Below are 23,210 nucleotides of genomic sequence, written 5' to 3'. Positions count from 1 at the left end.
CAACAATATGAAAGTCAGGAGACACATACAGGGAGAGGTTGGCAAGACTACTGAACTAGTCACATATGCAGAGAGAATTCTTCCGATGAAAATAATGCAAAAAGAATGCGTACAGCTGGAAAATTATGTAGGGCAATAGTTTTTTGCAGTACTGTGTAAATTTGTATTATATACCTCAAAATTTCATCCTCCTACTATACTTTAGTTTCTCCTTCAACATGTATATACATTCAGCCATCTCAGCTTTTGAATATATCACATACAAGAGCTTTGGACTTTTGATCCTCCAATGGTTTGATAAGCAAGACCATATTCAATCGGTGCAGGTACAAGTTACCAGTGATCTTTGCATGAGCACTTGCCATTAGAAAAACAGTGAAAGCCTGAGGTGTCTCTAACACATATCTCTCTTCTAGTGACTCTTGATACATACTTTAAAAAGTTATGGCAATCGCCACATAAAAGAACATTCTTTGTAACTCTAATAGGTCTTCCTGGCGTGGTCATCAAAAGGCCATATGTCACTGCTAGTTTTGCACTATGATAGAACAAGAATTCCTTCTTCTGGTGCTCCTCCACTTCATGAAGAACAAAGCTTGTATCAGGTACATATCCAGACTTTAAGCACTCCAAGATCAGGATCTCCAATCCACTATAGATGTCTTTTGATTGAGGATGAGTCTTATCTCTGGTAAAAAATGCATGCACCTTGTTGTTATGAGCAATCCAACTACGTGCTGGATGTTTCCTGATCCCTTTCCTCCTCATTTCATCCCTAACCAATTCAGAGCAATGCCATCTACCAGATGCAGAGAGCAAGTTTGATATGAGTATATATGTAGAAGGATCCTCGGGCTGCATATCTAGAATATGTTTTGCTATTCTCTTTCCAGCAATCGAGTCTGAATGAAGATTACAACTATGAAGTAATGCTCTCCATACTGAGCTTTTTGGCTCAAAAGGCATCTTAGATATTATATCCTCAGCCTCCTCAAGGAAACCCCATTCGCCTAAAACGCTAACAAAGGAGGCATAATGATCTGAAGTAAGTTCAACATCATACTCCCTAGTTAATGAGAAAAACAATCTCCGGCAATCATCTAGCATATTCAACTTGGTATGCCTGTAAGAAGAAATTACTTGAATAAGTGTAACTAAGTCAGGTCTTATGTGTTCCCTCTTCATCCTCGACCAAACAGCCAACACTTTATCACCCTCTCTTAGAAGAAGGTGGCCAGCAATCAAACAATTCCATGACACTACATCATGCATGGGCAAAAGATTGAAAACCCTCCAAGCATCTTCCATGTAACCACACTTTGAGTACATGCTGATAACAGCATTACCTAGCCTTACATCATACAGATGTCCTGATTTTAGGGCATGGCAATGCATTTGCTCTCCCATCTCATTAAATCCTAGAGTTCCACAGATACCAAGTACTGCAGTTGCTACAACCTCATCAACTGTCAGGGCTTGTTCAGATTGGCCCCACTTGAACAAAGTCATTGCTTCTTCCGGCTGTGCATCTCGAGCATATCCAGAAATTAAAGAGGTCCATTTTATTGAAAGATTTTGATCATATTGGCTCTGCTGAAACATCTTTTGAGCATCTGTCATCCTCCCACACCTTGTGCACATATCTACTAGAGCAGCTTCGATACAAGCATTTGATTTACAGCCAAACTTAATCACAAAGCCATGTATCTGTTCACTAATTTTCTTTTCTCCAAGTAAACTACACGCGCTGATAACACTTGTTAGTGTGTTTTCTGTTAATTCAACACGACGGTTAACAATTTCACAAAACAGAGATAAAGCTCCTAAACCCTCTGAATTCAAACAAAGCCCTGCTAAAACGGCATTGAAAGTGACAGAATTTCTCTCTGGCATCTTCTTAAAAATATCCAAAGCTAATTCAATCCTTCCAAATTCCATATAAGCGGTAATCATAGCTGTCCAAGAAATGACATCCTTGATAGGCATTCGCTCAAACAAAGCCTGAACATGTTTAGCAGTGCCACATTTCGTGTAGAACCCAATAAGTGAATTACTAACACTCAAATTATTATCAAATCCCATCTTAAGCGCGTGACCATGGATTTCTCGTCCCGAGACTTGAGCACAACTCCCAGCACAAGCACTTATAAGGCTCGAAAGCGTGATATGGTTAGCCCTAGACCTATCTACTCTCACCATTTCATGAAACAATTCAAAAGCCCTATCATACATCAGTTCATCCACAACACTAGATATAACAGTATTCCACGACGCAATATCTCGTTGAGGCATTTCATCAAACACCTGGAGTGCATTATCCAAAAAACCACACCTACTATACAACCCCGTCAAAGAATTTGCAACATAAACAGAAAACAAATACCCTAATTTAACCACCAATGAATGAATCTGAAACCCCAATTGCAACCCAGAAATTCTAGAACAAGCAGTTAAAAATGCAACAAAAGTAAACTCATTAGGCTCAATACCTCTCTTTCTCATCTTCATGAACAACCCAATTGCGTCAAATTCATATCCAGATTTTGCAAACCCAGAAATCATCGCAGTATAAGAAACAACATCAGGATTCGACATCCCTTTGAACACAGCAAAAGCATCATCAAGCAAACCCAGTTTAAGATAAGCAGTAATCAACGAATTAAGCAAGTAATTATCCTCTCCCAACTTCACAATCAATGTATGAACTGCTATTACGAGCTCGGCATCGGCGTAACGCGCAGACAATTTAAGCAACTCGAGGCACTTATGGTAGAGAATTTGTGCGTCTTCCAGCGAAAAAGGTTCGTTTTCAGTGTTTTGAGAAGAAAATGGGAGATGGGGTTGCTGGAAAACAGGTGAAATTTGTGAATTTGTGAGGAATTGAGCAGCAGAAGTTGCGAAAGTGTTGGATTTGGAGAGAGAAATTGAAGAAGAGTGGATGAATTTTGGGGGGAATTGAAGAGGAGGAGGGTGAAGAAGAGGAGAGAGAAAGAGCTGAGGAGGAGAAGAGGTTGATGCCATTAATGGCGCGAACCATATCCTCTTGGTAAATTGAAGGGGTATGTAATGTTGGTTGCTCTGTTTTCTGTAATGTTTTTTGTGTTATCCAGAGTTGTTTGAATGTCAGGAAGGGAGGTGTTTTGGTGGATGCAGGCAATGGGCCGGGTCTGGCAACGGGCTTGGTACGGTTAAGGTTTTTAAATTGTAATCCATTTATCCCTTTTTTTTTTTTTTTTTGCCTCATTTGACTTTTCACGTTTTACAAGACGCGTGTTCAAACGTATGTATCTCCATTTCTATGCATATATTATAAAATTTTGATATTAATATAATACTACATCCGTTTTTTATTAGTTGACACGTCAGAATTCACTCGTCGTTCTCGTCGGCCGTCACCGACTTCTTTCTCTTCCATCGCCGCCTCAATTCTCTCCTCATACCCACCACTCGTATGGGCGGTGCATTCAGAGAGGATATGATGGAGTTAAGACATTTCACCGAATCTGAGAATTGAAAGTTGTTGATGCCGACATTGCCGGAGAAATCTCCAATAAAGAAATAAAATTAAGATTAATTTTTTAATCTAGCCATTATGTGGGTTGCAAATTTGACGATGGTGGTGGAGTTGTTAAGTGATGGAAGGTGGTGGTGGTGGTGGTGATGGTGGTGGTGCCGTGGTAGTGGGCTTGGTGACTAGCTGCTATGTTTTCCAACGTGGGAAATGGGTAGGTTATTAGGCAAGTTTGTGGTGGGTGGGTTTTAACTTTGTAGGGGTAGTTTTGTATTTTCTCTTTCCTTCTCATCTTTCCTTAATCTGTGTGCCAATATCAAACGTATCAACTAATAAAAAACGGAGGAAGTATACAATAAGATAATTTTAACAAAAACTCACATGTACTCCCTCCGACCCTCTGTCCCATATTACTTGACACAGTTCTCATTTTCGTCTAACCCACAATACTTGACTCATTACTAAATATGAAATGGGACCACAAATAAAAAAAATATTTTCCCACATTTTCTCTCTCCTCATCTACCCTACTCCCACCAGGCCACTCCACTTGTTGTTTTCTTGTAATATAAAAAACAAAAGAGAAAGAGCGCCAATCAAAAAACGAAAGAGAATTTTTTATATAATAAACAAATGTTTTAAATAGATCCACTTGTAATTTCTTAAACTACGTGTCCACCCCAACGTTCCAAGTGCTATGGGACAGAGAGAGTATACATTATCTCTTATAGATTAACGAAAATTCATGGTCGGTTTCATAAATTTGACCTACGGAGTATATATTCACAATGGGGCAAAAAATAAGGGACGGAGGGAGCAAATATTGGAAGAAAAATAATATTTAAGGGGTGTTTGGTTATAAGCTTTTGGGAAATTATCATTGGTACACTTAAGGTTTGCAATTCTAAATGGATATCCGCAAACCGGATCCACCCGATATAAATAAATGGATGAAAATCCGCATTAAATGGATGAAGGGCGGGTGACGGATCGGGTCGGATTCGGGTGGAGCTCCGTTTCATGCATTACCCAATCCGTCATCCGTTTATCACCCGATCCGCCATCCACCCGAATATAAATACATATAAATTATTGTTTTTTCCAAAACAAAAATTTCACCTTATATGTGTACATATTTTCTAAAATAAAAGGCGTACAGAGTAGTTTCTAAAAAATTTTGTATTTTATTTTTACAAAAATAAAAGCCCCCCTAATACGAAGTATACAGTACATCTTGTTTTTTTTAAGTAATATACAGTACAACTTAATTACATACTTTATGATTATTTTTTTGTGATTATTGCTATAGTTTGGGATTAGAAGCTAATTAATGGTTTATTTTTCAAGTTTTAAATTGGCTTAAAGTTTTTTTTTTTTATATATATATATAAATAATGTATTAGAGAGGTAGAGTAGGGATTATAATTATCACCCGCTAAGCATCCGATCCACCCGTTTCTCCCGCGGATGACGGATGGATCGAATGCGGGTGATGGGTTTTGCGGGTGACGGGTGGATCGGATGAAGCGGATGGTGGATGCGGGTGAAGCTCCATCTGACCCGAATCCGATCCGTTGCCATTCCTAAGTACACTCCATGTTTTGGCTTTTATCAATGATACACTTGCTTAAATTTTAATTATCAGCGGTACACCTATATTTCAACTAATTAACTACATTAAGCATTCCGTTAATTAAACGTTAGTAGTAGGTTAATGACTTGCAATTTTGACCAATTTTAACTCCCTCCTTAATTTCCCTCCTATATTTAAAGTAACCCACCCACCTCTATCATTATATAAACGAAGCCACCCTCCTTTATTTCATAGTTTGATGTGGAGGAGATATATTGATCGCTTGTATTGATATGTCTGAGGGTAAAGCAAAATAGAGTTAATAAAAATAAAATAAAAAATAAGAAAAGCAAAATGAAGAAGAAGTTGCATAATTCATAGCAAATGAGGGGGCTTCGTTTATATTATGACAAAGGTGGGTGAGTTACTTTAAATATAGGAGGGAAATTAAGGAGGGAAAAAAAAGGAGAGAGTTAAAATTGGTCAAAATTGCAAGTCATTAACTTATTACTAATGTTTAATTAACAGAATAGTTGAACGTACAGGTGCACCGCTGATAATTAAAACTTAAGCAGGCGTATCATTGATAAAAGCCCAACTCTGAGGTGTGCTAATGATAATTTCCCTAAGCTTTTTTGAGCAAAAAAGAGTTGCTTGAACATATTTTATATTCATTCCATCTTAGAATAATTAACACGTTGAATTTTTTATTCACTATTCATATATTAACTTTGACCATAGTTTTTTACTAACATAATAATAAAATATTTTACATCATAAAATATGTTATTAGATAAGTATTAAAATAAAGTTTTATAACATAATTTTTTAATAAATTTCGTCAATATTTGATTACATAAATAAGGTCAAATTAGTGTATCGGCAATTTGGCATGTGCGCCAAGTTTGATTGTGTCAATTATTCTGAGACACATGAAGTATATTAGAACAAGTAATATCTAATAAGTATTTACCAGATACTTTTCACACATATAGTTGATTACAATCAATTAGTCAAAACAGTTAATGTAAATAGCTAATAGCTAAAGCTAACAACTGACGAAAATAGCTAATAGTTAACAGCCGACCAAAATAGCTAAATTTTATTTCTCAAATATGGCCTTAGTCCTTTTTTTTGAAAGTTCTTAACAGCGGCTGTAGAGCTCAATACCAATTAAGAATTTGGTTTGGATTTGATCTGAAATCTGAATGACTTCGTATATCTAATTGCTACTACTCTCTCATCACAAAATGATGTTCTTGTTTTACCTTTACACGATCTTCAAGATGTAATTGTGATACGACAATTAATATATTGCTTCAGATAAATATCATTTTATACAATTACTTGTATAGATTATTTTTTACTTTAAAAAAAAATAAATAAAAAAATAAAAAAAAATAAAAAGCACGGGCCATTTTATAATAGTAAATCAATTTCTGCCAAAGAGATTAAGTTATAGGGGAAAGAACTAGTACAAACATACTCCGAATTCTCACCCGTGTCCCATCTAGCAACTAGATAAGCCACGGAATTACAGGCCTAGAAACATGAGAAAAACTAATTGACTCAAAAAAGATGCAATTACTTGTAGAGATTATATTATATACTCCCTCCATCCCATAATATAGTTCTTGTTTTCCTATTTTAGAGGTTCAAAATATTGTTTCTGTTTTTATTTTTGGTTAGTATATAAAGACAATTATACCTTCACTTTTTTAACTTTATTCATTGTACTTTTCACTTTTATTAATGTATTTCATCCACTTTTTCCTCCTATTTCTTAAATATTGTGAAAAAACACAAACAAGAACTATATTATGGGACGGAGGAAGTATTATTTTAAGCTATATTTTCATTCTCCAACTCTAAGTCTTAAGTCTTAAAAAAAACAAAAATAAATAAAAAAAATCCTGCAATTACTCATCAAGTTATGAAATCAATTTTTCTTTACTAGACACATACTAATAATAAAAAAAAATAAAAAAAAACCAACCACCTCGGAACATCATTTAAATAAAAAAAAAACCACCTCGGAACATCTTTTAGGATACGCACTAGGCTAGTGAAGAAACTACTTTGCTTTGAAAGGAATTACAAAATGGTGTTTTTTTTTTTGTGTAGCTAGTCACACCGTGTGGCATGGGTTACTTATTTAAGGATTACTCAGTCGGTCAAGGGTTACTTAGTCTGGGGTTACTCAGTCGATTAGCGCATTTTTTGAGTGATCAGAGTAACCCCTGATCGACCAAGTAATCGCTAACCAAGTAACCCCTAAGCCCTAACTATATGAGTAACCCCTAAATAAGTAATCCCTGATTAACCGAGTAACCCCTAACCAATAACCCCTGACTGAGTAACCCCTTACCGACTAAGTAACCCCTAAATAAGTAACTCCGGCCACATATGAAAATTTGTGTTGTACTCTATTCTTTCTTAATTAGGGCCTGTTCGGCGTTAGCTTTTAAGGTAACTGTTAGCTTTTAGACCTAGTTAAAACACTACCTTAAAAAATATTAGTGTTTGGTGAAGTAGTGTTTTAACTAGCTGTTAGAGGTAGAGATAGCTTTTAAGTAGCTGTTGTTGAATGCTAAAAAAGATAGCTTTTGAAATTTTAAAGTAGCGTTCAACCTTATTTTTTTTAGTTTTATTTATTTATTTATTTTAGTTTTCTAATGAACATTTTTTTTTTTATCTTTTTGACTCAGTATTATATGTTTCAGTCAACCATAATATCAAGTTTTCTACTCGTATTCATTTATTTTTCTTCCATTATGAGGAGTATTTGTTTTTTTTTTTTTCCTATCTTATTTTTAAAATTGATTGCTTAATTGCATTATATATTATACTACAGTATATTTATAATTATCAAACATATGATACATGACACACTTATAATAATAATAATAATAATAATAATAATAATAATAATAATAACCTCTTTTATAGTTTCAATCTCTACTTTTACCAAGCACTCATAGTATGAACTGTTACCTTGACAATTGACCTCTACCAGCTACTACTTGACAGCTCACAGCTACCTCTACAGCTAACAACTACTCGAAAGCTAATAGCCAACATCTACAACTAGTTTTGGCGAACAGACCCTAATTGTTTTTTGCACGGAGGCGAAAATGTGGTTGGCATAGTGGTGTACGGAGTACTTCGAGTATCTTGTATCAAATACGTAATGCTATCAATTCTCTAATTAGTTTATTTTCTCTCTATTTTTGGACCCACTTTATTTATTTAGCTCTTTATATAGCGGCTATGTTAATAAGACTTGTAATAATCCAATAAAAAACGTACCCTCAAAACTTTCTCTTCCATCTTATTCTCCTTCAACCAAACACTAAGCTAACCTTCACTAAGCATGTAACATCCACTCTTTTCCTCAAGAAAACTAACCATTCCAAAAGCAAAATAAAAGTACAAAAATGGGTTATTTGTATATTTCACCATTAGTGAAACTAATACTTTGTTTCACTATTCCATTGATTTTGCTAACTGTTTTTATTTCATTCAACAAAGGAATAACTCCCGATCTTTCACTTTCATCGTTGTCGTCAAAAACTTCATCAATTAGAGTTTCTACCAAAGATTTGAGGTTAAGGATCGATGGCGAAATAGGAGGAATAACAAAGGAAGCTAATGTTGTAGCAGAGGACTATGTTCTATCAACACCTCATAATCTTGTAATTCAGGCTGCTGCTAATTCTCCGGTTTTTGCACCAGTAAGATGATTATTTTTCACTCTTTCTTAATTATTATTCTTTCAAGGTTGTTACGTTGCTTGCATTAAATTACATGCTAATTAATTATTTTGGAGTTTCATTCATAATGTTTATTAATAATTACATGTTCAAAAATGGAAATTATGAGGTTTTGATGTGCTGGGTTGTTGTGAATATTCTTACCTTCTGTAGAGAGTTTGGAACTGTTGGTAGCACACTAATGTAGCACTAGCACACCAATTTTTTTTTTATCAGAAAAATATAATTATAACTCCAGTATTATTAAAATTAAATAATTAATTATTTATTTATTTGTTATGGAGTATTATTCTGTATTACTATTGTTGTTCACAAAGTTTCATATGTATGTGGCTCGCCACACTATGTGGCAGGGGTTATTACACTTGTATTAGAAAACTTTTACGGAGTAACATCTTATCAAGAAAAGAAAAAAAGAATACCTTTTTTTTAAGGGAAAAAAAAACCCCTTTAAACATCGAATAAGTTACGGAGTATTGTTTTTAATAAAAGTGCATATAAAAATTCAGCAAAATCATAGAAGTAAATGCAATAATTTAATATTAGTGCCAATAAGTAAATTAGTAAACGCTTAACAATAAGTAAACGCTTAACTATTAATTATGGAGTATGATGCAATTCAAGTAATTAAATGGCATTAAAGAAATGCACTTTCAAAAGAATTTTATTCAAACAAAAAGGAAAGAGCAAATAAAAGTTGAGTAGAGTAACAAACTGCAATCGTAATTAATTAATTAAATGCCTTAATTTTACAATTAGTGTTGGTAAGTAAACGCTTAACAATTAAATAAGGTACAAGTAATAAAACGGCACTGGGGAGCAAGGTGCCTAATTAATGAATTAATTGGCTAATCACCGTTTTCCAATAAAAAGGAAAAGTGTTGATGAGGGTGTGTGAGCAATAGCATGGATCCCAAAGTTGTAACTTGTAAGAAAAGAAAATTGCATGGGTACACAATTCCCTCAAAAAAGAAAATAAATGTAAAGTGCAAAATGCACATTTTCCCATATTTATTAATTAATAAAAAAAAAATATAGAATGAATGACTTGACTTTGTAGATTTGTAGTAGAATGATGTAAGCCAAAAATTGTTTACCACTAATCCACTTATAGAATTGATTATTCACTTACATAACATACAAAAAATCGCATAAATAACATACTTAAAATTGGATTTGTTACAAATTGTACCGTATAAAGGTGGGCAAGGTGGTCGTGCGCCCGTGCCATATTGTCAGCGTGCCTCATGCTTATCAAACAGGATACGTTTAGCGGGGCCAAGAAAAACTGTTATTTTATACTTGTGACAAGCTCTTGTCGAGTCAAACTAATTTCGTGTCGTGCCTAACCAATTTGTGTGCCGATTCAACCCATGTCCAATTGTCCATTTTTAGTACCATACATCATAATTCTTACTTCAGAGAATAAGTATTCATAGTTAATAGTTTAAATTACACTATGTATCAACATGACAACCAATTTTGAGCGTATAAGATTAAAAATTTAGTGACGTGAATTTTCCGTGTTTTTACGCATAAAGACTAAGTAGGTTTCGTGAACAGGATGGAAACGAGACTTCAGTAATAGTGAAGGAGGAGATGAGTCCAAATTCCAATGATATCTTTGATGAAACACATGCAAATGCTTCTCTTTCTCCCACAATGATAGAAGAGAAGGTTGCTAGTGATATAGATAAGCTTGAAATAGGACTACAAAAGGTCCGAGCAGCAATCAAGGAAGCTAAGTATACAACAAATCGTACGTATCAAGATCCCGACTTTCAGCCCGTCGGTCCGATTTATTGGAATGCCAATGCTTTTCACAGGTACTTTATACTATACGTAATGTTATGGTATACTCCACTAATTTTTTAATTATATTCTCTTATTATTAAGTAATGCCAAGTATAAATGAAGTGTTATGTAGAGTGTATTTTTGCATTCTTTTGATAACTCTACTAATTACTTTATGATAGTCGAAAAATCTAATGTTACGTTCTTTCCTTAATAGAATAGTGGTAAAATCGATTTAATATTGATAAAAATTTCACAATTGTAGTTATATATTAACTTATGAGTAATTCAACAATGTAACATCTATACTTTCATCGTCGTATGATATCTTAGTTGTTTCCACCATTTTGTTAATGTTATATATATATATAAAGTATATTCCTTATATATAGTATAGAGAATCTAGGGACTAGAGAAGCACAAGAATTAAGCCTATTAAGGATATGGAAAAAAGTAAAGAGATATGAAGTACTGTATAATCGTCCACAAACCCAAGATCAGACTAAAGTGAGTAAAGAATGAAGTCACAAAATATTAATAACGGTATAACAATTAGTTATTCATAACGTGATAAATATTTCTTAAATAAAAAATAGTGCAATATTTATAAATTAATAGAAGTAGTGTCAGATAGTTATACATTATTTTAGATAAATGTATTCCTATCTTATCCTAGTCAATCACTAAATGGTGCATGTTCATAATTGGCTTGTTGACAAGAGAATGAACTGCTCTAGATGGTTAGTCGCTACACATTATCAATTTTTTTGGTCAGGATTTGTGTGATTTTATGTTAATTTAAAGTACATATAATTGATATAAGCTGTCATTAATGCTTAACTTTTGACTCTTGTCACGTTGTTTTGCTCTCAATTATGGAATTAAAGTTGTTTAATAAGGATATTTTGGGATTATAAGTCATGTTCAAAAAGAAAAGATTTCAAATCGGAACATATTTAAGACACCTAAATGAGAAAACATTCATGCGGGTGGTTTATTATAAACATAACTCTTCAAATTAAACTAGAACATTTTTTAGTTTTATTTACTATTGTAAAAGCTCGTTAATTATTTCTCCTAAAACAAACTACTCCATTTAACATCAAATAAAAATACCGTCAATTAATCAAGGATAATTTTTCTTTGTAAACAATTGAGATGTAGTGCATGGATACACATGTTATTGTATTAGAGTGAAAAAACATTTGAAATTTCCTTTATTTATCTATTTTTGTCAAATGAAAAGCCCAAAATAACATATTATAATGTAAATGTAATCAAATAGTACGGAATTGACCTAAACAAATCATGCAACAGTAGTTTAAAATGCACGTCGAAAGTTCGTTCAGTTACTCATACATGCATGTGTATTGGATGAAGTGAAATGATTCATTCCAAATCTAATTTCAATGGCCAAGTAACAAGATCTACACTTTAAAAAAAAATAAGAAATCCTTAAGAAAACAAATTAAAAAGTTCCAATAAAACCGTTATTATGCAGCAAGATCTAAAAATAAATAAAAAAATTAACTAGGTAACTAATCGTTCGGTTAATTCGGTACATGTATGCTTGAAGTAGAGTTATGGAGGTAGTATAAAAGAGAAAAAAATATTGGAGTTGAATTAAACGTAATTGTATATAGAAAAAAAAAATAAAAAAAAGGATAAGAAATAGGATATAAATTGTGTAAATTCTATTTAATTTAATTTGCTATTCAAAATTAAATAAAGAAAGTGGATATCTTCAATGATGCTGATCAATGAAATGGAATAGTACATGGAATGAGACACAATAGTGGGATAGAGGATTCGGACCCGCTTGAAGTTGAGGCTCCAAATCCAAATAGGTTGAATTTTCAGATTTTTGCTAATGAATAGTTGAATACTTCGTAGTAATTAAGTCACAACAATATACTTGTGTGCTTGTTTGTTGCGGAGTAAAAGAAAGTTAAGAAAGGAAAAAGGATCAGAAATAATCCACACGTCAACTGCGACGACTATGGTTTCACATTATTGAGTAAGAGGAAGGAGTGGGTTATTTTTCCAATTACTAATTGCTTTTAAAATATATGGAACCTTGCTAGACTTGTAAAGTTGTATGTAGTTAGACTCTCTTTTGACATGATTTCATTGAAAATTTATAAAAAGAATAAATGATCTTATATAAAAAAATAACATAATGAACGAAAAAAAACCTTATTAAATTAAGATGTTGTACTATTATTAAAAAGCTGAGGTTTTTTAATCAGTAACTAATTGTTGGCCCTGACGTTGCCCCGTATCATTACATGTTTGATATAATAAAAATTGAGTTAAGCAAATTATTAGACTGTGGAGTTCTTCTATATGTATAGGAATAAGATGATATAGTATTTGTATTAGATCCATAAATTTTAATAATTTTCTGCTTAATATAAAACAGTAACGTTCATCATTAATCCTCCCTAAAGTCTTAATATATAATTCGATGTGCATATAGTATAGCTAATACTATTTTTTTTTTTCAACTCCACTAACATAATTTGTAAATAATACTCACTTCTTCTTCTTCCACATAATCCCCTCTCTTCATTCCAAAGAGGTTAGTAATTTCATCCTACAACAATTTATAACAAACTGTACTTGCTCGTCATCATGTAAATTTTATTTTATATTTTTTGGACATGAATCATGTTCATGTTGAAGTCACATTATAGGTATTTGATTTATGCTGAACGTACACAAGATAAAAATAACCGATTAAAGAAATCAGTTAAGATTTGGATATTAATATGGATAATAATTAATTATTGTTTACCTTTTCACTATTACATGGCTGTATAGTCCATCCTTTTATTGATGTATATGCAATCTTTCTCTCCATAACAACACCCACACAAAATACTATGAAATAGATCAACCATTCTTGATGATCTCTCTCAACTCCAATAATGGAAGCTAACATATTCTATTTTAATTTGGAATATAGAGGGGTGATTAGTAAGGACATATTTGAGATACAATGGATTATTTATATGAAAGAGTTATAAATTTCTAAACATTTATTTGAGGGGAAAATAAAATAATTTAATGAGGTTAGTATTGGTGATGCCATTAACGTTAAAACTACAAAGAACCAAGAATAATAATACTACATATGAAGGGGTAAAATTGATATAATGTCAGATTTGTTTTTTCAGTTACAAACTTAATTAGTATGAGGAAAATTAATTAGCTTTTCCATTATGTTATTATGGACAATGTAAGTCACAAATAAATTTTAGGCAATTTATTAAAACCATTGAATTATTAAGCGTAAATCAAGGAAGAAACAATATTATTTTGCTAGAAACTATTATGGAGTGTTCTTATTCACTATATGAATTATAAATAAAACAAGTAATAGCTCATGGGATTATTGCTGCGATTATCACATTGACATATAATCACTTATGTGGCGCTTTGTCAATTAATAAAGAAAGATGACATGCTGGAAAATAGTGACACATGGCATAATGATAATCCTTGTCTTGAGTTTTAATAATACTATTGATTTATTGATGATGTTCACAATATCATAAACTTTGTACGGAGTATGTTTAATTTGATGCATTGCATTTCATTGCACAGGAGCTACATAGAAATGGAGAAACGGTTTAAAGTGTTTGTTTATGAGGAAGGGGAATCCCCATTGTTCCACAATGGTCCTTGTAAAAGTATATATTCAACTGAAGGGAACTTCATACACCAAATGGAAGTCAATGATCAATTTCGAACCAAGAACCCTAACAAGGCTCATGTTTTCTTTCTTCCTTTTAGTGTCACTATGATGGTTCATTTTCTTTATCAACCGGAATCACGCAGCTTTGATTTCATAAAACATACTGTTACAGACTATATTGATGTTATTTCTAGCAAATATCCTTTTTGGAATCGAAGCCTTGCAGCCGATCACTTTATGCTCTCTTGTCATGATTGGGTACGTACAAAATTGATTTCTAACAAATATGTACTACTATCTCCGTTAATTGTTATTTGCAACTTTTGGGTATTATTTGTGAGATATAAAAAATTTCAGAGTTGCAAATAACAATTAACGGAGGTAATATCTGATCTCCGTTTTATTCCATTCTATACACAATGTACATATTAACTTGCCACTTTGATTTGTTCATGTAGGGTCCAATAGCATCATTTTCAGTCCCTTACCTAAAGGAGAACTCAATTAGGGTCCTATGCAATGCTAATACCTCCGAAGAGTTTCAGCCTCGGAAAGATGTTTCACTACCTGAGATCAACCTCCAACCGGGGCCAACGAGCACGTTCTTTGGCGGCCCATCCCCTTCGAATCGATCCATCTTGGCCTTCTTCGCGGGTGGGAATCACGGGCCTATTAGGCCCTCCCTCTTAGAGCATTGGGGGAACAAAAGTGATGAAGATATGAGAATCCACACATACCTCCCACAAAATGTCTCCTATTATGATTTGCTTAAAAATAGTAAATATTGTCTTTGCCCTAGTGGTTACGAGGTGGCGAGCCCTAGGATAGTCGAAGCGATCTACACCGGGTGTGTGCCGGTTCTTATCTCCGACCACTACGTGCCACCATTTAGTGATGTGTTGAATTGGAAGGCCTTCTCGGTTGAGGTCGCTGTCGAGGACATACCGAAGTTGAAAACGATTTTGTTGAGCATTTCTAGGGTACGACATATGAAGATGTATAGAAGAGTGCTTCAAGTAAGGAAGCATTTTGAAGTGCATTCACCTCCTCAACGTTATGATTTTTTTCATATGATATTGCATTCAGTTTGGCTTCGGAGATTAAATGTGCATGTTCATGATCATCAAGAGTTGTAAAGCAAGCCTTATTGATGTATGAGTTTTATACCATGTTTTATCCCGATTTTACAATGTATATTTGCATGGTTTTAGGCTCTATGGAGCCATTTCTCGCTAACAATCTCTTCTCTAGTGTGTTCAATGTATTTTTATTGAGTTTCATAGGAATACGGAGTTTCTTGTACGAATCGGACGTGTTTTGGAAGGTTATAGAAGAGGTTGGTGTATGAAGATGAAGGTTTCCCCCATGCCCCGTTGACCCTAGCTTGCCCGGTCAGATAGGGCAAAGAAGGATGAGCTAGCTATGAAGTATATGCTGTAGACTCTACGTGCCTGATCGGGTACCCCTCGCCCGGTTGGATCGGGCACTGAAGAGTTAGAATTTCAGCATCTCAAGTAATCATTTTGGAGTTGCCTTGCGCGCCCGATCGGGCATGGTTTGCCCGTTGGGACCGGGCACAGGAAGAAACAAGAAGGCAACGAAGAACAAGAGGCGCCGTTCTCCAGCCGCCCGATCGGGCATCCCTTGCCCGGTTGGACCGGGCACTGTTTTGCGGAAGCCGATTTGCTTATTTTCGCAATTCTATCTTTTTGGGGGTATAAATACCCTTTGTAATCACAATTAGAAAACACATTATTATATCCTCTAGTATTAGTTTTTCTCTAAGAACCCTAGTTTTACTTTCTTTTAGCAATTTAATTCCTCTCTTAGCTTTGATTATTATTCATCAACAATTTGAGTTCTTTCAATTGAAGCAATTTTGGTATTCATCTATCTCACTTCTCTTTCAATTATTATTGCTTATTGATTATGTCTTCTCTATTGAATCTTGCTTTTGGTTTTGTTCGCATGTGTGAGTATATTCATAATCCGGGATCTTGCAAAGCCCGGATATGATTAATGCTTAGATTTAATTTTTAAATTCTCCAATAATATTTCCAATTGACATGCTTGATTGATTGTGTTTATGCCAATACTAGATTAGGAATAATTGGTATTGTTATCGTCCCTTTGTTTTTATTGCAACGGAAGTTGAATATTAACGGAATTTGGGTATTTCAATTAAGGGTTTGAAGGTCATCACGGAAGTAGATAATTGAATGATTAGGAAGTTAAGTATTGTGTTTAATGTCCCTTATTTGCTTGAGTCCATGGAAATAGGCTTGATAGTTGATTTGGGAAGCCATTGATAACTCAGGAGAGGCCTTTGGTATTGATTAGGGAATGCTTTTCCTCTTGTCGATTGAATTGTTATTGGGGGTGGATTTGTTTATGCATTGATTATATTCGTGGTAATGCTTGATCTTGGATGTTTTAGTTCATTGGTTTATCACTTTTCTTTAGATTAATTGAGTTCTTTAATTATTAGTTCTTAGAAGTTCATCACCTTTGAATTGTCACTTGCTTGGTGATTATTTGAGTCTATTTAATTAGGTGAACCTTAGTCTCTTGGGATTCGATCCTTACTTGCCCGTCTACATAGTAGTGGTCTCGTTAGGTTTATTTTTGTTAGGTACGCGACACGCCTATCACTTATAGTCTGTATTTTTTTTTTAATTAAAATATCATGTTCATGATATTTGCAGCAATATATTGGGCTAAGCTAGATATTGTGGACTTGTAATCCAGTGGATGTTAGATAGAGAGTTCTTCCAATAGGCAAAAAGCCAAAATATACTCACACCCTTTTTCCAAATTCTACTCACTTTTCGTTTTTATCCGTTTTTCTTAGTTCTATTCGCTTTTGCTTTACTTTTTTTTTTCCACAATTTTTTCAATTTATTTTTTATCATCTACAACTTCAATTTGTGAGACCCATTTTATTTAATAAGTCTCAACTTTTTATCTCTCTCCTCTTTAATACAAAAGTATTCACATGTATAGTTCCCATTTTCACTTATCTTAATTTGTGAAAATAGTAATTGAGTAACACTCAGCAAAACGGAGAAAATACTACGGAGTACGTATTTCGATTTTTTTTTAGGCCAGATATATATAATAACAATTACTATATACACCAGAGTGCACCTATGTACACTTTTTTTTATTCTATATATATATATATTAAAACTCAATGAGAAGACATGAGCCTGCCACGTGTCATCATGACTAGGCAGATGATGTGGCGCCATGTCATATAATTCATTAAAAAAATGAATTGTTAGCATTAATGTTCAAACCTATGACCCAATGACCCATGCTTATTATACTTTAATTTCAACCACTACTCTAGTGACACATCTATAAAGTCGAACGAAGCAAATTAATAATTTTAAATACTAGATATTGGATAATATAAATTGATGTTCAATAATGATTGGAAATATATATATTTAAATAGTACGCGTACTAAAATAAATGTTGTTGGAATAAAGTAAGGGAATTCAAGGCATCAGGTCTAGCGCCCCAATCGGACGCGTGTTGGCCCGTTGGACTCCAACGATTTGATCTGTGGATTTCCTCAATTTCTTGAGTAATCCTTATAACCCCCAATTTAAGAGGATATTTAAGGTGATTAATCACCACCATTACTCTCTTGATAAGTAACTCTCATAACCCCCCTTCTCCACCATTTAAGAGGATGTTTAAGGTGATTATTCACCTCCCTTAGCTTGATGCTTGTGATTCTTCTTATATGTTCTTTCATATTTCTCTATAAATAGAAGAAGCCTTTTTTCTGATTTTTACACTTTACAAAATACATCAAGCACAATAGTCATCTAAACGCATTCTCTACTGGGCATAAGTTACTTGACTCAAACCTTCCACCCAAAAGTGTCTTTCTGTGGAAGTGCTGCATGTGTTAATCTTAAAGAACGTGCTGGAGAATACAATTGAGCCCCTTGGTTGCGCCGGAAATTCGTTTTCAAGTCAGTGATTTGCATCACGACGCACCGATATTGTTCCATTGTTTGTGTGATTATCTTTTTTATCTTACTTAAATATTTTTATACTATTTGTACAAGACTACTCCTTTATTTATAACAAATGTAACTAATCTAATGTATATGGATTGCTGTGGTTTATAATTGAGCTTCTAAATTTTAGCCCAAATACATACTATATAACTAAAATTGTTATTGTCTTAATTAAATCTTAAGTTGCAGAAAGTTGATGCTTGTTATTTGGTATTTTGCATGGAGTTATTGTTTAAACGGACTAATGGTGTTGCCTTTTAGTTGTACTAGTTATTTTGAACAATTTAATTTGACTTGATTTTAAACAATATATATATGTTAATCATGACTATTTTCAAGCTTTGTATTAATCTTAAGAACTGAACAAAATGTTTATTTATAATTGCATTCTTATTTTTATATTATCGTACTAGTCTATTAGATGCTAAGCTAAACGTATTTTAATTCGGATTTTTGAATCGGATCCAAATAACCGAACTTTAATTCGGATTGGATCAGATTGAAAAATTGGAAACCGAATTATATTTCGGATCGGATTGGATTTGGCCTAAATCCAAATCAAAAATCGAACAGGCACCCCTAGTTAAAGCCACGTACTACTTGAAACCGCTGGTTTTGCCTATTGGAAATACTATATGTTTAGGGTAAAAATACCCAAGGCCACGTGGCCAATAAAATGGTGACACGTGTCACCGTAAGAGAGGTTCAAAACGAACCTTTCCTCAGCTGACACGTGGCACTCCCAATCATTGGGAAAAAGACGGCCTTCAAGGCCCAATTCCCTAGGCTGTCAAAAGGCGGCGCAGCCCATCAATCCTAGGTTTCCGTAACCTAGGATGGGGGCACGAATTCCAATGACCCTTTAAGTAGGGTGATTGAACCCCTTTTGGGAAAAATCATTTGAATGATTGCAACATAATCAATTCTCTCGAAAACAGAGAAAAACACCTGATCTCGGAATATGAGAAGATTTCACTTTTCTTTCTGCACATTTTTTACAATCTCCGTACACATTCTAACTTGATCGTTTGAGGCGGAACTCCAACCAACCGGAGTCTTCGTTGTTTTGCAGGTACAGGCGCCCAGAATCCAGACTTAGTGGCGTAACTCTCCCGAGGGACACGGAAAACCCGAAACATTTGGCGCCATCTGTGGGGAGAGTACCTCTAAGATGGCTTCACAACAGTCTGTACCGCCTCCTAATGAGAAACGACCTACAGCCGAAGCTGAGGTCTATTCGGACCATGACAGTGATGACGACTTTGAAGTTGGAACATATGTGGCCGTTGATGGGTCACTCAGAACCAGACGCACCCGTCCCAAGGAAAGAAGGGAACGGGGCGATGATCAAGCTGGTCCAAGTAAGCCATCCGGACAGCCGTTTGGAAAAAATTAGGCAGCGGAAGGCACATCCCCAGTAACTCGAGATGAACTCATGAAATTCATGACAAGTTTCAAGGGGGCGATAAAGGACCTCATCAACAAAAGGACGGCTGGTTCCAACAGGGTTCAGTTGGCCAAGAAGCCTTCTCTCTCTGAGAAGAGCAAGCCTGTCAAGGACCGAGAGCCCACTGCGCATTTTAAATCAAAGGAGAGGAAGCGGCCCTTGATTAACCTTTCCAAGATCCGATTCCCTGAAACAGGGAAGAGGAAGGCCATCTGGCATGTTCAACCGGATGACTCAAGGAAGACATACTCTGTTGCCCGGTTGCTAATCGAGCAGAAGAGAAACCAGCAATTGTCTGAGTCAGCTTCGACGTCGAGTTACCCAGAAAGCTTCCAGACTACCCCAATGAGGTATTCTCAATCTTTACGAGAGAGTCAGTTAGGCGGCCTGTCCGTCCACTCTGTCCCTCAGATAATCCATTTGGCCCCGTATGTGCCTCAGCAACCATACATGCCATATGGACAACCTTACATGCAACTGGCTCATTTTGGGGGTCAGGCGGCGCAAAACATCCAACCTTTGGACTGGCAGCTCCGTCTGCTAAAACTTGGGGAACAACCTTCTGCGCTCTCCAAGGAGATAACCGAGGCGGCACAGCCGAACAAGGTTAAGAATGTCATGGTGGGTGCTTATGATGGTACCACCAACCTAGAAGACCACCTCATGGCTTACACCAACCTCATGTACTTGCAGGGGTTGGATGACGCCACCTGGTTCCGATGCTTCCCGGCTACATTGAAGCGCATCGCCCAACAATGGTTTGGCAACCTGCCAGCCGGCTGCATCAATAGCTTCAAGGCGCTTGCATTCTTATTTGCTTCTAACTTCTCTATGAATATCCCTGCCAAGAAAACAAGTCTCAACTTGGGTGCAGTGCAGTAGGGGGATAGAGAAGGGCTACAGTCATACGTCAGGCGGTTTAATCTGGTGAGAATTCAGATTCAAGGGTTGTCTGACAATGTGGCCTATACAGACTTTTTCAAGGGTCTGAAGGACGGGTCGACCTTTAAGTTTGACCTCGTCAGAAAAAGGGTTGCCACCCTCCCAGAAGCTCTGATGGAGGCGGAAGCCTATATACATACAAGCGACCGAGCTCTGCTCCATTAACAAGTAGTATGACTGTAAGAAGTCTGACAAAAAAGAAATTCGGCAAGCTCAGCTGGCTAAGAAAGCAGAAGAGGGTAGGAAGAGAAAAGAGATCTGGGCGGCTGACGACTCTGATCAGCCGTCCCAGAAGAAAAAGAAAGAGTTTAAACCGTACGTCCTAAAGTACGAGTTTAACAAAGACTGCTACTCCATCCTCATGGAGATTAAAGACCGGGTGATCAAATAGAAGTCGGCTGCTATGAAAGGTTCCGTAAAAAACCAGAACAAGAACTAGTATTGCCATTTCCATGAGGAAATTAGCCACGACACCAACGACTGCTATAGTCTCAAGCGGCTGTTGGACCATCTGACTGATAAAGGGGTGCAGAAGTCTTATATTCTGAAGTCTAAGGTGACCCTGAAGACTAACCCTAGGCAGTCGTTCAAAAAGGATGCCCAACCTGCTAATAGTTTGGACACTGACCAAGAGCCGATCTACATAATAGCAGGCGGCTTTGCTGGAGGGGGTCCAACCATCAGGGGGCACCAAGGACCATGTTAGACGGCTGGACGTCAGCTCAGTTGATAAGGGCCAGGCGTCTGTTGACACTTTTCCTAAGGTCATCATCACTGAAAAAGACAGGGGCAAGGTCCGACAACTGCATGATGACCCCATTGTCATTGAGTGCAAAGTGGCCAATTAACCAGAAGGTTCGCCGGATCCTCATTGACACCGGAAGCTCGTCTGACCTCATCAGCCACAAGTGCTTGACAAAGCTTAATTACAAGTCCAGCAGCATGCACAAGGTGTCTCGCCCCTTGGTTGGTTTTGGGGGTGGAGTTGTGCACCCGATAGGACAGATTAACCTACCCATCCGGCTAGGGGAGAAAGGAGAGAGACGCCATATGGTAGTCTGGTTCTTGGTCATGGAAGAGTTGACCGCCTATAATCTGATATTGGGTCGTCCAACTCTAAACGAATCTAAGGTCGTCATTATTGCATCCCTCATGCTGCTAAAATTTGAGAAGGATGATGGATCTGTTGGCTCCCTGAATGCGGATCAGAAGAAGGCTAGAGAGTGCTATCTCTCAAACGTCAAGCCCACAGTGGCCGCAATCGGCCATAGTGAGGAGCCCATAGACCTTGATGAAGTCAAGGAAGCCGAGCCTGCTCCAACAGCAGCTGGCAAGAAGAGAAAGGCTGACCAGTTGGTGGCCATAAAAAAAGAGAAGCAATAGCAATCACTGACTGGGGAACGGTCAGACGAACTCCGTCCCCAGCCGGCTGGTGAGCACATAGATATTGCTCTGGACGACACACGTCCGGAGTGTACTGTTAAGGTGGGGACGATTGCTTTTCCGCAAATGGGTGCAGACTTGCATAATCTGTTGAAGGAATTCAAAGACATCTTTGCCTTTGAAATGGAAGAGATGCCAAGCATCAGCTCGAATTTAGCAGTCCACAAGTTCGCTGTGGATCCCAAAAAGAAGCCGGTTAGGCAAAAGAAAAGAAACCACGGCGAGGAGAGAAGTTAGGCGGCAGCCGCCGAAGTGAAAAAGCTGTTAGACGCCGGGTTCATTCGGCAATATTACTTCCCAAATTGGGTTGCGAATGTTGTGCTTGTAAAGAAGCCGAATGGTACTTGGCCCTCATGTGTGTTGATTACCTTGATTTAAACAAGGCATGTCCGAAGGATAGTTATCCACTTCCAAAGATCGACAGTCTGATCGACTCTACAGCCGGACATGCTTTGATGAGCTTTATGAACGCCTGTTTAGGCTTTCACCAGATACCCTTGTGGAAAAAAGATCAAGAGAAGACGGCATTCGTCACTGATCAGGGTTTATTCTGCTATACTATGATGTCGTTTGGCTTGAAAAATGCGCCTGCTAATTTCCAACAAATGATTAATACAGTCTTCATTAATCAAATTGGGAGGAATGTAGAGGCGTGCATCGATGACATGATAGTCAAATCCAAGCTACTGACGGATCATCTTGCTGACGTCCGAGAAACCTTCACCACACTCAGGCGGCACAAGGTCATGCTCAATCCTAAGAAGTGTGTCTTTGGTGTTGAGTCTAGGAAGTTTCTCAGATTTTTAATTGATCAAAGGGGGATAGAGGCCAACCCAAAGAAGATACAGGCGGTCATTGACATGAAGTCTCCCCGCATTGTCAAGGAAGTTCAGAAATTAACCGGTTGTCTGGCGGCATTGGGGAGATTCCTCAGCCGGGCAGGTGACAAGTGCCTCTATTTTTTCCAAGCTATTAAAAAGAAGACTATGT

General features: G+C 36.2%; 2 protein-coding genes across 2 annotated transcripts; one reads left to right on the top strand and one right to left on the bottom strand.

Moving 5' to 3' along the window:
* Positions 1-333: 333 nt before the first annotated feature.
* Positions 334-3,021, bottom strand: LOC110704283 (pentatricopeptide repeat-containing protein At5g03800-like). The gene has a single exon (XM_021882074.1). The coding sequence runs from the start codon at positions 3,019-3,021 to the stop codon at positions 334-336; it is 2,688 nt and encodes an 895-aa protein (XP_021737766.1).
* A 5,500-nt stretch (positions 3,022-8,521) lies between these two features.
* Positions 8,522-16,140, top strand: LOC110704282 (probable glycosyltransferase At5g03795). The gene is made up of 4 exons (XM_021882073.1): positions 8,522-8,818; positions 10,421-10,683; positions 14,261-14,609; positions 14,810-16,140. The coding sequence occupies exons 1-4, from the start codon at positions 8,522-8,524 to the stop codon at positions 15,485-15,487; spliced, it is 1,587 nt and encodes a 528-aa protein (XP_021737765.1). The 3' UTR covers positions 15,488-16,140.
* The last annotated feature ends 7,070 nt before the right edge of the window (positions 16,141-23,210 follow it).

This window comes from Chenopodium quinoa, unplaced genomic scaffold (assembly GCF_001683475.1).
Source record: "Chenopodium quinoa cultivar QQ74 unplaced genomic scaffold, ASM168347v1, whole genome shotgun sequence".
NCBI lineage: Eukaryota > Viridiplantae > Streptophyta > Magnoliopsida > Caryophyllales > Amaranthaceae > Chenopodium > Chenopodium quinoa.
The sequence above is the reverse complement of the archived record's forward strand: the minus strand, read 5'-3'. Positions and strand labels throughout refer to the sequence as shown.